Below are 16,509 nucleotides of genomic sequence, written 5' to 3'. Positions count from 1 at the left end.
TTGCTAATCTCAGGAACTACTGGTCCGATTTGAAAAATTCTTTCAGTGTTAGATAACCTATTTATAAAGGAAGGCTATAGGCCATTATCCCCGTATTTCTACGGGAACGGGAACCGTCAGCTAGTCACTAATAAATAACAGATGAGGGTATATATCTCTCATTAGATCTTAGATCATAAACTATAATGAAAGTATCTCTTGCTCACCTGTCTTAGCTGTTGATAAGAGCGTGTGATAAGGATGGAATTGAAGACGGATTCTTCGGTGCCCCATTGGCCTTCTCCAGCCTGCGCTAAAGCTTCTGCATCAGCTTTGGCAGCACCTTCGTCGACGCCAGCATTCTCATCGCGATTGGCCATACATAGCGATACGCAGAGACGTTTGAAGTGACCCGATGTGTCACCTTTGAGATCTGATTCCAGACTCTTGCCGTATACTAGAGCAAAAAAATAATATCTACTGTTAATGTATTGTTTAAACTCTAAAGTCAGCCATTGACGGTCAATTATTCTCACGGTTCTGCAGCACAAACGGCAGCGAAGACGTTTCATAAGTCGAGCCGTTATGCACGCAGTGACCAATACACGATCAGTTATAATCGTGGGTGCTGCAGAAACGTGAGAATAATTGATCGTCAATGGCGTACATTTTATGAACGACAAACCACATTATAAAATGCATTACACCGCTTCTGTTCTGTGGGAAAATGGTTAAAAATAGTTTTGCAATTTTTCGGGATAAAAAGTAATCCTGAGTAAATTCCAAATTTCAGTCAAATCGCGGCGTTAAAGAGTAACAAACATTCAAACAAACTTTTGCGTTTATAATGTAAGTAGGATTACACACACAACTCACAAAATCTATTAATTTTTTTCTTTCCTTTTGTAGCGAAAATCCATCGATATCAAAATATCTAACCGCTCAAATCTAGTAAAAATATAATAATAATAATAATAATAATAAATAAATATACTTAAACAATACGCATCACTATCTAGCCCCAAAGTAAGCATACAGAGTAGCTTGTGTTATGGGTGCTAAGATAGTTGATATTATAATATTAATATACAATTATATACTACATATAAATACTTATATAATGTATAAATACACACAGACACTGAAAAACACTCATGCTCATCACACAAATATTTTCCAGTTGTGGGAATCGAACCCAAATGTGCTGGAATTACGCTATTTTTAGCCAAATTAATTTTTCTCCTATAATTTTCATTATGATTCGTGTTTCAACGAATGCTGCATTCACAAACCATGAATACTAATGGAGTATGACGTAGTTGCATTAAAACGTGACCTAATAACTCATGGCCGGTGTCGATTCATACAAAATACATTAGTACCAATGTCTGAGTATATCGGCATAAACTAAGACTTGATCTATGAGACAGAATGCCTCACGTAGGTTCTTAAATTAAATATTATCAAATTAGACTACGCCCAGCGGTTTCGCCCGTGTAGTTCCCGTTCCAGTGAGAATACAAGCAAAAAATTAAAAAAAAAAAGATTTCATAGGTACTATTAGATTTGTCACTAGCGCGTCGAAACTGAGTCGAATAAAAGTGGCTGAATGTCTTAATTACATTTAGTTGCATACACATATATAAATATATAATGTAAGTAAGCACAAAACTGTTGTGTGCGTTCAGTGAAGTAGGTAAAATGCCACTCTTTGCGGTGATTTGTAGACACGTAACATATCTTATAGTATAAAATCGTTGTCTATGGAGATAAAATATAGCCTATGACACTCACAACGTGGCTTTCTAGTGGTAAAAGTATTTTCATAATCGGTCCAGTAGATCCAGAGATTACCCCCAAAATAGCACAAACTTTACCTCTTCAGACCGATATAGGTAGGTACTATACTCGTACTCAGTGGCGTGCACTTCATAAATGCAAAAATGCACTACTTACGCTAAGAACTCAATACAAACCTATGTTGGACCATAAAATACATCAAGGACAAGGAATTTTCCAATTACTTAAAGTGCATAGCCTACCCTGCCCTAGTTAAAAACCTTAAAATTTTCTAAATTAACTCAAGATTTGATCTGATGATAGACATCAGCCGCGGTGGCTAGTTTACCACTTGTCATGGAATTAAAAAAAAAAACTTTTTTACACGACACGGTACTATCAGAATACACAAAACAAATATTTCTGTAACGAATATTGTAATATTCTCAATAGGTAGGTAGGTACACTGTGGAGATCGATAAGCCATTATGCTTTTAGAAGGTGCATGTAATAGGTCATGCGATCGTGTTTTCTATACATGTACATTGTTACCTACATCTATATCTTCTGTATCCTGAGATCTATACTATTACTAACGGACCCGGTCAAGCTTCGCTTTGACTTATGTGCATTTCTTCCCTATCCCTACCCTACTCCTACCTTACCCCTACCCTACCCCCAAATATATTTGTTGCAAAAAATGTGTTAAAGAAGAAATGTCGGCTAGTATTCGATACAATATTATCTACTTGCATTGTGCGTAATGCTAGCCACCGACGATCAAATAAACTCACATGCCTGCAGCGCTAACGGTTTGACGTCCAATTTTAAACTGATCGTGTGTTGGTCGTGATTTGCATGTCATGCCGATCGCAACCAATACACGATCAGTTATTTTATTTTAGTTTACTTGATCGTCAGTGGTTGACATAATAAATACCTTTAATAGATAGATAGGTGCTCTCGATACACTTAAAACTAAAACCGTAAAAATTTTATTTTAGATATTGTTAGAAGCTTCTCTAGTAATGTCTGTTTCGTTTAACTTTTTTGCGCAATGAGACCATTCAACCATCAAGGCCAAGTCGTTATACAAACTAGGGTTGCCAACCGAGCCGAATCACGTAGGATGTTCTAATGATTTGCGTATTCAAATCATACTACATACCGTTCATTTCTGCAACTCTTAGCAATAGCTTTACTTTAATCAACTTTAGCGACGACAGCGTTGAAGACTATCGAGCTAATTTCGAAGGGTGTCTTATCAACCAATTCCTTTCTCTACGACGATCGCTAATACATACTGATATGTATTTTTAAATTATAGCTATAGTAGCTAATAGTAGCTAACGCTTTAGCAAATAAATCAGCGAGCAATGGAACAAGCTATTCCCGGAGTATCTCTGCGTGATCGGGTCAAAAATGAGGAGATCCGCAGATGAACTAAATTTAAATCCGCTAAATCACTGACATAGCTCAACGAGTCGCGAAGCTAAAGTGGCAAAGGACGGGTCACGTAATTCGAAGAGCCGATGGACGTTGAGGTGCTGGAATAACGAACCCGCACCGGAAAGCGCAGAGTTGATCGACCCTTCACTAGGTAGACCGAAGACATCAAGCGGATTGCAGGGAGCCGCTGGATTCTGGCGGCTCGAGAACCTTTTGTTTGGAAGTCCATGCAAGAGGCCTAAGTCCAGCAGTGGACGTCCATTGGCTGATAATGTATAAATACCTACAATAGTCCGATCTACCTACGATACATTGCAAAAATACAGTTTTTAAACAACGCATGCACATTGTCTATCGTCAATACTCTCGAAAAGCTAAATATTCGAATGACCTTGTTATTGCAGACTTGTTTATTCTGTAATAATAAAGTAGGTAAACCAGATTACAATAAGAACTAATAGGTAAGTATTTATGCAAATAACTGCAAATAATGTATGTGGCGTGGATAGGATTTGTAACTAGGGTAGGTAAATTAACAGACTATACATAAAATCTTTTTAACAAAAAAACATTGCACCGACTTCAAATATGCATTATCTGGAAGTGTATCTACTCTTTGAAACAAAATTTTTCAATCTTTTTATTTTTTTCGCACATCAAGATCGTTCAGGTTATGTGTGTGTATATATAAGTACCCACTTTATCTTATCGTGTCTCATCCTCTTGTGTCTTCACCAGGATAGAGGTAGGTGGGAGGTGGTTTAAGGTAGGATAGGTTAGGTAGGGGTAGGGTTTCACGCGGACGAAGTCGCGGGCGTCTGCTAGTAATGTTATAATTGCAGAATGCGAATGTACGAGTATGTTGTTTGATACGAGCGAATTCGCGGGCGTTTGCTAATATTCCTTAAAATTCAAAACACAAAATTCAGTGTCAATAAGCTTAGTTTACAACAACTTTTGAAACGTCAAGTTATGTCAAAATAAGTGGTAAGTATAGTCGAAAAGTTAAAATTAAAGTTACGAAAATTCCATAGTTTGGGACTGGGCTCTCCCAAGCCGCGCCGGCCCGAAGTAAATTTTAAAATGGAGCGAGATACAACTATGGCGTCTCTCCTGTTTGTGCCTAATAATATGCAGATACCTATACCAAAATTATGAGTGTAAAGTAAGAATGGAACGCGAAGATCTTGACCATACGCTGGGTCCAATTTAATATCAGGCGCAGTACCGTCTACGGTTGACTATCATTTAGGAGCTTTATAGGATTTTGGAGCGACTGCTCCGTTCGCCGTATGGACCTGCTTCCAAGCCAAGCTTAGAAAGCACAATTATAATCACAAAGCAAGCTTAAAAAACACATAAGTAAGTACTCACGTTGCTCGTAGAAAGCAGAAATGGTGCGGATGCCGTAGTTGGAGAGGGTGCACAGAATCTCTATGATGGCTTCTTCATCAGTGCCGAGCCCGGCGACTGCGTCATGCAACTCCTTGGCGTAGAAGTGAGGTAGGGGGGTCATTAGAGCTACTATGACATTCTCGAGGTTACCGCTGAGTTCGCTCTTCAGTTCGCTTATGAGGTCCTGGTAGGAGAAACAACAGATTGTTTTAAGAAATAATGGAATTTTGACGTGACAACGTCTTATAAATTGGTTTGCCGGGTGACACTTCAAGAATCTGCGTTACGCTCCGCTCACGTTATGCGCTCACAATGAGAGCGAGTGAGAGGCACGCGTCCCTTCCACTCGGGCATGGTTAGCCCGCCTAAGAGCGAGAGAGACAAACATAAAAAGTGAAAGGCACGCGTCCCTTCCACTCGAGCACAGTTAGCCCGCCTAAGAGCGAGAGAGACAGAGCGAGAGAGAGAGAGAGAGAGAGTGAGAGAGATAGGCATACCGGTTCAAATTATGAATATTCACATTAAAATTATTTTACCACTCAGTCGTTGTCACGTAAAACTTTCGCCCGTATACCGACTTTACAGGCAACCAATTTTTATAGCAACAGCATATAGCATACCAGTAGCATGGGTGAACGACGTTTATATCGTGAATAGAAATAGACAAATGTAGCCTTATGCACGCCACTGACGATCAATTTATTCTCACGTGTCTGCAGCACCCACGACTATAACTAATCTATATTGGTCACTGCGTGCATGACGGCTCGACTTATGAAACGTCTTCGCTGCCGTTTGCGCTGCAGAAACGTGAGAATAATTGACCGTCAATGGCTGACTTTAGCCAGGCTAAGTGACTATCTTTAACATAAGCAAGTTGACATGTACGAAATTGATATTCTATGTAACAAATGACATCCAGTGCCTGGTGGATATATCTTAAGTATGTAGATGACATTTTGTCAATTGACTTGATGTTCATTTTAATAAGTTGATAATAAAGACCAAATTAGTGAATAGGCCAGCTATAGACCTTAACGTACGAAGCGTTTTGCTTCTTCGTTTCTTATACGCATGGCTAGGGTATGGAACTCCCTCCCGTAGTCAGTGTTTCCTAATTCTTACAACCTGGGCATCTTTAAAATACAAGTGAATAGGCATCTTCTAGATAAGCGCGTTACACCTTAGGCCACCTCTACACTTACCATCAGGGGAGAACGTGGTCAAGCGCGAGCTTATTCCTTATATAAGTTAAGTTTTCAAATAATTATTATCACCATTGTCTTAAGTTTAATATTGTTACCTGAAGTTTCGAATCAGCTTGTAAACTATGCCTATTTAAAATAAATGATTTTTGACTTTGACTTTATAAAAAAGTACTTAGTCTAATCGAAAGTTATCGCGAAAGAAATTTCAATTTCGCCTATATTTGTCGACAATACTTTTCATCTATACTAATATTATAAAGAGGTAAAGTTTGAGAGGTTGTAGGGGGTATCCATTACCCCTACCGAACCGATTTTTAATATTCTTTTACTGATAGAAAGCCACGTTATTTGCGCGTGTCATAGCCTATATTTCGTCCCCGTAATCTCAAGGGAACTAGAACTACACGTTGCTATATAACTAGCTTACAAGTAAGATATTGGTTAACAAGAGATCAACAAATCGTTGAAGACGCAGTTATGAATAATGTTCAATTCAATGTCACATGACGTCGTCAACAAATAGCTTTACAATGAGTGTCTCATACCTACAATACAGATACGAGTCAATTATAATATTAACAATTGCAATGTAAAAACAGAGCCGTGATAGCCTAGTGGATCTGCCTTCGATTCGGAGGGCGTAGGTTCGAATCCAGTCCAGGGCATGCACCTCCATCTTTGCAGTTATATGAATTTTAAGAAATGATATATCACTTGCATACCTGAGAATTTTTTTAAAGTGAAGTCTGCCAATCAGCATTAGGCCAGCGTGGTGGACTATTAGCCTAACCCCTCTAGTTCTAATAGAGAGACTCGTACTCAACAGTGAGCCGAATATGGTTTGTAAAAGATGAATGTAAAAACATGTCGGGAATGAAATGTACAGGATAAGAAACGGATGTTATTAGGAATTAGGAAATTTAAATATTTAAATCAAATGGGAAAATGCCAAACCAAATTCCGAATTGACTATTTCGGGTCTAATTACCCTATGGTTTGCAATATTATGCAAAATCTCATTAAATTACGTGTCAATGATTTTTTAATTAACGCTGAAGGAAGATATCGCTCGACACAGGCATAATTACTTTACTACTTTTTTATAGTTTATAACTATCTTTTACTAGATGTATAAAATTTAATGTCTAATAATAAAAAGTTGAGTCAACCACTGTTGTTCCGATAGTCATTTAAGTCTATCTTATAGTGAAAAGCTTCGCTTAACGAAGCTTTCGCTTGGCTTATATAAAGGGTCGAATACAGAATCAGTATTATATTGCGAGGAGGTTGCTAATTCTGGAGCCCTCGCTACTTAAAAGTCCGCACGAAGAAGAGCGTGTTAGATTATTCATAATTTAACAACGTTATTCCTAATTATTTTGATAACATTTCTAACATTTAAACTTATTTGCAAACAATGTTTGTATATACAACCTGACAAGTACCACATCAACTAAGCATCATTATACGTAATGACGCTTAGGATGTTATAGATTATTATTACTGGTAATCTACATGGATTATTTTGGGATAGGCGGGGAGTGTTAACTAGTTTTTAAACGACGTCTTTAACCCTTCATCCTTCGATCACAAGTCCGGGATTTCGCTCAAGATTATTCTCTGCCATTTGAGTTCATTGATAACATTCTTGGTGGGAATTGTTAGACCTGACAGACTGTCATTCAATTATAGTGTTTTGCTCTTTCAATCCGCTTATGATGTCAACTCGTTTCCGACAAGCTCATTAATAAGTAAGTTTTCCAGTAGGCGTAGTCCTTCTAAAGTTAGTCAGTTCCAATGATAACCTATATTTAGAAATTCTAAGAAGTTGCGCGAAGACAAACCTAACAGCATGTGTGCTAAGTTCTAAGAAGTTGCGCGAAGGCAAACCTAACAGCATGTGTGCAAAGTGATTTAAAACCTATTGAATCGCTAAAAATAAACTTTGTCGTCATACCTAAGGTAAATCATGCTTGCCTACTCCATATATAGAAGGTACATAATATCCCTTATGACAAAATGATCTTCTTATATTATAGGTAAATAATCAAACGTCTATCGTATTTATTATTCTTTGACTTGTGCCAAGTTGAGCTATTAATAAAATGCATCGATTAAACATTAAACTATACACGTTATCTTTGTGTAGTAGGTAACTCCTATAATATAATTTATGATTCAAAAATTAAATTCTATTTATAGAGCGTAAAAATAAGGAAAACTGTAGAGATTTAGTTAATAACGTTCTGTATGTAAACGAGAAAATTATAGTCCAAATTACGTAAATGATCCGTCAACTATCGTATTTAGTTATTCTTTGACTAGCGTCAAGTTGACCTATTAATAAAACAAATCGATTGAACATTAAACTATACACGTCATCTTTGTACAGTAGGTAATTCCTATAATTTAATCTATGATTCAAAAACTAATTTCTATTTATAGAGCGTAAAAATAAGGAAAACTGTAGTCATTTAGTTACCAGCGTTCTGTATGTAAACAGAAAAATTATTGTCCAAATTACGACCACTAGGCTTTCAGAATAGGAATTATGGATTTAGGTATCACTGTATTCTATAGGGAAAGTAAAATAATCAGTATTCGAATATTTAGAAATAAGGAGGGTAGAAATGATAAAATATACATTTGTGCTACCGCAGCGCCTCCTATTTACTTAATGCATTCCGACCGATAGTTTTTCATAAAGAAACGGTAACCCCAACTCCAACCTCCATAATTGTGTTTTAAAAACCCCTACTAAGCAAGTATTTCAAGAGAATATGTATTCTCGTTATATCTACGCGTGCAGAAATTGTGTTTCGCGATATGAGAAACAAGTACCTAAAGTAAACAAAGATAAGATAATGTACGGGTGAGGACAATGTGAGAAATTTTTTACGTGTAATTTATGCTTATGAGGTATAAACGAAGACCTGCCCAACCAAATCACAATTCACAGCAAACATACCTACCTACGACTATATTTTTAACCAAGTAAATATACATATTAGGTATATAATTGACAGTGGAATTCATAGACGCGCGATAAAGCGTTAGCCAAGTATACTTTATTACTAGCCCGCCTTCGCCGCCCAAAGACGCCCACCCGTGTAGTTCTCGTTCTCGTGAGAATACGAGTATAAAATATAGTCTACGACGCTCAAAAATAACGTGGTTTTCTAAGTTTCTTATGGTAAACGAATTTTCAAAATCGGTTTAGTAGATCCAGAGATTTCCCTACAATAGGTACCACAAAATATAACTAAATGTTTATAATATTAGTATAGAAATACATGAAGACCAATCACATCATAGGTACGTCATTTTGAACTAAATACATAATATTACTAAATACTAAACCTCATTGAATTACTTTGTACTAACCTAACCCAAGTTTAGTAATCCTTCATAGTCAATCGGTGTTAACAGTCAGGTTTTAAGATTATTTCATGAAGTCGTTACCTCTTCTAAGCCCTCATTCGCACGAGAGTTTTTTAAAAGGACGTTAAAAAAGCGTTCAGATACAACAAATGCATTACCAAGTATATGTTTACACGACAGCGTTTTTAAAACACAACGTATTTTTTTCGAGCAGTGTTGCATTTTCAATTTTTGACATTGCAAATAGACTTTAATTTAACTTCATACTATATTTTATCCGAAGCCGTGATAGCCCAGTGGATATGACTTCTGCCTCCGATTCCGGAGGGTGTGGGTTCGAATCCGGTCCCGGGCATGCACCTCTAACTTTTCAGTTGTGAGCATTTAAAGAAATTAACTATCACGTGTCTCAAACGGTGAAGGAAAACATCGTGAGGAAACCTGCATACCAAAGAATTTTCTTAATTCTCTGCGTGTGTGAAGTCTGCCAATCCGCATTGGGCCAGCGTGGTGGACTAAGACCTAATCCCTCTCATTCTGAGAGGAGACTCGAGCTCAGCAGTGAGCCGAATATGGGTTGATGACGACGACTATATTTTAACGCTTTTTAACGGACGTCAAAAAAACTCTCGTGCGAATGGGGCTTGAGGTTTTAATTATGAACTTCACGGGTTAATTAGTTATGATTCAGTGCAATCCATAGTAACCTTCAATGAACAAAACTCATACTTATTTACCTATTATCGTACCTACAGCTGACTCACTTGTTATTGATTTAGACTGGAAGGGCGAAAAGTTATCAACCGACTTCAATAAAAAGAGGTTTCTCAATTCGACCCAACCATCTACCTCCTACCATCGACCACCTACCATCGAATAAGTATATGTAATAGTAGATTGTTATACACGGAGCTAAAAAGACCCATTATATACGAGGTATTTTTAGGGCCCGAGACGTAAGGCGAGGGCCGCCTAAATAGAAACCGAGTTTATAATGGGTTTAGCCCCACGTGTTACACACTGCTTTTCACTACTCTTGCTCAAAAACACTGTCATATTACCACTCCACAGCGGGGCTAAACAAACATTTCAGCCTCTAGGGGCTAAAGTAATTTTGTTTTTTTAATTCTTGTCTATTACGAGTACTAGCCAAGTACTAGCCTAATATAAAACGGAGGAGGTTTAGGCTATATATTTTTTTTATTTTATTATGCTACTCTTAGACTAAATCGATGTTGCTACTCTTTATTTTTATACGGTATCAAATTCTGCATTTAGATACGTATTCGAGTTAATTAAAATGTTAAATTCTGTGCACCAAACATTAAGCTTAATCAATGAATATGAAAAAACATACATACAGCCGAACGTAGAACCTCCTCCTTTTTGGAAGTCGGTTAAAAAACCAGACTTTTTAGGAGAATTATTATCATATCATATCATAGTAACATCATACATTATTCAACACAACTTGATCACATTGTGTGATGGAACCATTATTCATAATTTGACTGTTGGACGAAGTGAACTGGAAGTGATTCATCAAGTAGACTTCACATTGTGCTAAAGAATATTGCCTCAAAGAAGTATAGATGAATACTGCAAGATTTAGGCCGATATATTAAACTTCATAAGAGTAGAGTACGATAATAAAATAAATAACTGAAATAAATGATACTTTACCCCAGAGGTTCCCAAACTTCTTATCTCATAGACCACTTTCAATATTTAGCTTTTCAATATTTTAATATTTTCCCAAAACTCGCAAAAATGTAAAAATGAAATCTAACCAGTTGCAGTTCCACGAACCACGAATTAAAAATTTTCGAAAAAGAAATTGACAGTAGATTGGTTAATTAATTAATTGTGCTGTGAATGGATGTCAAAAAAGTAATTCCATCCATCTTTTTTTACATTTAGTCACACCACAAACAACCAATCAATTTTGTATGAAACTACTATTAAATCAGATTTCAGTCACGCCAACGTAGATCCCCGTCTCCCATGGACCCGTGGGGGACTATCTAGACCACTTTGGAAATCAATGCTTTAGCCGAATAAATTAGTGTTATGCGATATACGGTAGGGTAGATAGGGTAATAACATATTAGGGTTTGATGTCTCCTTTTACTATGTGTTCTGTTAACCCTCATTTCCGCGAAAGTTGTGGACATTGGCATTTGTAAAGGTACCTTTGAAAGTATCAAATTTCCACTGCACTGCAGGCTTGTAGACATTTACTAAGTTTACGCACTTAGGTTAAGTAGGTCTGTTATTTCGTGACACATCGGCATCGCGACACTTATTACGTATATTTAGCCGAATAAATTAGTGTTATGCGATATACGGTAGGGTAGATAGATTAATAACATAAAAGGGCTTGATGTCTCGTTTTACTATGGCTTGAAGTAAGTGTTCTGTTAACCCTCATTTCCGCGAAAGTTGTGGGCATTGACATTTGTAAAGGTACCTTTGAAAGTATCAAATGTCCACCGCACTGCAGGCTTGTAGACATTTACTAAGTTTACGCACTTTAGGTTAAGTAGGTCTGTCAGTTCGTTGACACGTCGCGACACTTATTACGTATAGCATTCCAGGCATACCAGTGGGCTTATGCCGTATGATTTTTTGTAGTAAAGCGATTTATGCAGCAGTGAACTATAGTCAATAACAATCAAAAGCTGTCAGGCTATGCTGGCTATATGGATTAGCAGAAATAGGAATTCTTTAACTTAGGCACTTAGGTAGTTGGCATCTGAACTGAACACATTTACACTTGCTTGTGTTTTACACTTGTTTGTGTTTATGAGGCAAAAAGAAGCAAGGATTTCACATGTTCCTAAGGATGTACTGAGATTTTTAAAGCGATTTTCACAGCGAATGAGTGAACTGTCTTCTTAACACAATCAAAAGCGATCAGGCTTCGGATTAGCAGAAATAGGAATTCTTTAACTTATACATATTTATAGTTCATATATACAGTAGGTACATATTTATGTATATATGTATAATTTTTACACATCTTGAACACACACTTAAAGTTGTCCTTCTTCCACGCTTGTAGAGAGATAAGTGAAACAAAAAGTTGTGTCTTATTTTGAAAATCCTGAATAATAAGTAACTACACCTTAAATGCATACAAATACTATTTTGTATAGGTATACTACAGCCCTACTCAATGAGTACTGTTTACCAACAAAAAAAATAGAAATGAAGGTAGAAAACGCATATCATTTCATAACTTATTTATATGAAATTATGTAGGTATTGTTTGGTTAAAAATATTATATCTAATTGTTCTAAGCTTATTAATCGAAATTATTTTCATTACCAACTAGGTATAAGATCAGGTTAATTATTATAATGATTATTGTGTGAAATTAGTAGCGATTTATACCCTCACTTTTGTAGTGCTATAGCACAGAATCATTTGATACCTATAGGTATTAAAGATAACGATTTACTATGTTGAATTTATTTTTGAATTACTAATGAGGTAACTCCAATGCTTTGATAGTTTATCAGCCGTACCTAACAGACGGGTTATTGCAATGAGCTGCAAGGTCATTGTAAAAAATATTTATTAAATCTTTCAAAAAAAAATTGGCAGAAGAAGATACATTGGGTAAGTATACACAAAGACATGCATATTTGTCGTAACTGTTCAAAAACGAGTTTTAAATACATTTTTATATACAAGGGAGGAATTGACCCTAACGAGTATAAAATACCAGACAAAGCTTCCGAATGCACGCTATTGACGAGCAATTATTCTCACGTTTCTGCAGCACCCACGACTAAAACTAATCGTGTATTGGTCGCTGCTTGCATGACGGCTCGACTTATGAAACGTCTTCGCTGCTGTTTGCGCTGCAGAAACGTGAGAATAATTGACCGTCAATGGCTGACTTCACCGGCTCGAAAAGCATCTTAGTAACTAGGTACCTACAGAAACAAGGATTCATTCACATTTATGATCTTAACGATAGCTTACAAAGAATTTAAAAGGAATAGGTACTCGAACCTACTAAATAATATACCTAATGCTAGCTACTCACCATTAAATAGGTCCAAGTGCCTGCAGCGCTAACGGCAGGATATCCGACAAAACTGATCGTGTTTTCCAGCACTCAATATCTTGTTGTTAGCGATGCAGGCACTTGGACTATTGGATGGTGAGGGGCTAGCATAACGTTTACAGATAAACGCTGTCTCTATTTAAGAAAACCGTACCGTAGGTAGGTGTATGCGTTACTCCTTACTTCAGTTAATTAACAACAAAATATTCGTAGTTAAGATAATTAACGTCGAAAATTCAAAAAATAATCAAAAATGTGCGTGTAACTTACCTTGCCAAAGTTGGTCTTGAAGGTTTCAGCGATCTCCAGACGCTGAACGATGCCGCGGCGGCAGAGGACGTCGATGATTGCCTTCTCATCGGTGCCGAAGCCTTTCATAGCCTTGCGGAGGGTCTCCGCGTCGGCCACCGGGTCGAAGGGTTCCGCGGGGTAAACCGTCGGGGTGCACTGTTGACATACAGGTAAAATATGCAGTGAGATAAAATTGATAGTGTTCCTAAACCGAAGGTTGCCTGGAAGAAATCGCTACTTAGCGATAAGGCCGCCTTTTTGTATGCTGATCTCTTCCTAATTTGTTTTTATTTCACTTGCATTTGTCTTTGTGGTGTGCAAATAAAGTATATCTATCTATCTATCTATAGTGTTGGTCATGCATGATCAAACAGATCAGTTTTATCGAATGCCCTGTCATTAGCGCTGCCGGCACGTGGACTTATTGGATGGTGAGTGGCTAGCATAGTCTTACAGAAAGCTTATATCCAATAACAAATGTCTATCGGTTCTTCGGCCCAGTACAGGGCCAAGCCACCCTGTATATTAATATTATAAAGCTGAAGATTTTCGCTAGTGAGAACGCGCTAATCTCAGGAGCTACTGGTCCGATTTGAAAAATGCTTTCAGTGTTGGATATCCCATTTATCGAGGAAGGCTATACATATATTATCCCCTTAATCCTACGGAAACGGTAACCACCACCAGGTGAAACCGCGCGACGTCAGCTATAACTTGGCAACTGCGTTCGTAGCACTCCCGATGTACCGCATGGGGCGTGTAGTGATGAATGAAAAACCCACGACTGATTTCACACACACGCAGTCTTTCCCCCTGTCGCCCGCATATCATGGGAGTGTTATCAACGAACGTGCCAGACTATAGTAGTGTATATAGGAAATAGGATGTTCTTATAAGAATCTAGAGGCCCAACCGCGTAGTGGATTAAAATAGACTGATTAGATCCGAAAAGAATAAGAAAACTTATCCGTTCCTAAAATAGTTGAAAGTTGAACTAATAAAATGCTCGCTTCAAACAAACGCAACGCTTTAGAAAGCAGTGAAGTGAATGTTGAATTCCGCCGAATCGCTTCCATATTCCAGTAACTACCTACCTACCTTAATATATTAGTAGTTTTTACGTACTGACTGGAATAGGTGAGGCCCTTGCGTGGCACGGGCCGGTAAAAATGGAAAACTGTCACTACTTATCTATTATAGGTAGGTAGGTAATAGCACAATATACATAATTGGTAATAGAATAAACACAGAAAACATTATGCAGTAGGTACCAGTGGCGAAGGATGGAATTTAGATGAAGGTATCCGTTCCAAAGAAAAGGAAATTCATATAGCGTGATACAAACTCCGGGTTCACATACCTATGTCTTGATACAGTACAACAATGAATATGCATGGATTTTTAAAGGTAACCCGACGGGAATCGGCTTCCGTACTCTTCGCCGCTGGTAGGTACCTACTTATTTTTTATTACATTTTTTAACCCCCGACCCAAAAAGAGGGGTGTTATAAGTTTGACGTGTCTGTCTGTCTGTGGCACCATAACCACCGAACGGATGAAGCGATTTCAATTCGGTTTTTTTTTGTATTTTGTATGAAAAAAATTAATGAAAATCGGTTAAGCCGTTTAAAAGTTGTGGAGGGCGAAAGTGGGGAAGAAAACTGAATGTTTGCAAATATACTCAAGTGGGGTCTCAAATGAAAGCGCACTGAAAGAGAATATTGACGACTTGATCGAGAGTGTAATCAATAATTTCATGACATTAGGGGGTGTTTCAAAATTTTAGAATTTAAAATTTTATATTATTTAGACAAACATCAAACCCAAGTAGCTAGGTATTCGTAGGTACCTACTTAGAAAGATTTTTATTTTTTTTAGGTTTGAACGTTTGAAATTGGAACGTTGTATTACTTGTTTAGGTAGGTACCTACGTACCTACCTACCTAGTCTAAAAATATCCTGTCGAATTAGATTCTTACTTAAAATTCTTATTAGACATTTTAAGTAGATAGGTATACAGAATTCTGAATTAGTTAAGTAGGTACCTACCTATACAGATTGGAATCGGACTACCTACCAGTAGTTTTGGTTTTGCACAAACAAATTTTTACTGGTGTGTTATTACCATAACACCTACCTAGGACCATGCACGAATCAAATCTGAACCTATCGCCGTAAACCGCATCAAAATCGGACAAATAGTTTTAGAGATAAGTAGCGACATTGATTTGTACAAACATTCTCTCATCTCAATTCTCAGCCCAAAATCTTATTATGTAGGTAGGTATACCTAACCTTTAATTTACCTATACACTTTCTTCGTACAACCTATGTACGTACTGTCGGCATCGTAGGCAAAAGGGGTAAAAAAGGTTAATTAATGCAATATCAAAATGTCCCATTAAATTATACCTGCCACATGCATTACCGACATCTGAAAACTCGGCCGCTATAGCAATGTTAACCTTGCCCGGAAAAGATGACATCATCTCGCGAGAATCGATACAACTAGGTGCACATAGCTATACACAAGTAGGAGGAAAACTCACCTTGTAGGGGTAATACTGCTGTCCGCTCATGGTGATGCCTACAACAAAATATAAAAGTATATAATAACATGCAAATCAATCACTGGAACGCCCAAAATGGAACTAAAAATAAACTGATATCACGCGAACCGGCTTTTTGCATCCAAACACAGATGCCGACACGTAAAGGTGAATTCACGTGATAATACGAAAAATAACTTCAAATACTTTTAATAATCACTACGTGTGTTGTTTGTTATTACGATTTATGTGTGGAAAATTGAATGAAAATACGTACTTTTATTTTATTCCTGCGACACAGACACACCCAAAGCCGTACGGTGCGAATTCCGAAATAAACACGAATGAGTGACGACGAACGCGCTCGGTGAGGCCGGCCGGATTCGTGGCGTTTTTGTT

General features: G+C 37.3%; 1 protein-coding gene across 6 annotated transcripts in view; it reads right to left on the bottom strand.

Moving 5' to 3' along the window:
- Positions 1-16,509, bottom strand: part of LOC112047355 (annexin B9) — a 24,648-nt gene extending 8,139 nt beyond the window's left edge. For all 6 annotated transcript variants that reach the window (XR_002886942.2, XR_002886943.2, XM_024084451.2 and 3 more), the window contains exons 1-5: positions 16,388-16,509; positions 16,111-16,148; positions 13,541-13,717; positions 4,582-4,786; positions 207-436 (exon numbers count right to left, since the gene is read on the bottom strand). Coding sequence is in view for 4 of the 6 variants with exons in the window: in XM_024084451.2 (XP_023940219.1) it covers positions 207-436; positions 4,582-4,786; positions 13,541-13,717; positions 16,111-16,140 (642 nt within the window). In the remaining 2 variants the exon portion in view is untranslated. The remainder of the gene's footprint in view (positions 1-206; positions 437-4,581; positions 4,787-13,540; positions 13,718-16,110; positions 16,149-16,387) is intronic.

Source organism: Bicyclus anynana, chromosome 22 (assembly GCF_947172395.1).
Source record: "Bicyclus anynana chromosome 22, ilBicAnyn1.1, whole genome shotgun sequence".
Taxonomy (NCBI): domain Eukaryota; kingdom Metazoa; phylum Arthropoda; class Insecta; order Lepidoptera; family Nymphalidae; genus Bicyclus; species Bicyclus anynana.
This window is presented reverse-complemented; position numbering and strand designations above follow the sequence as displayed.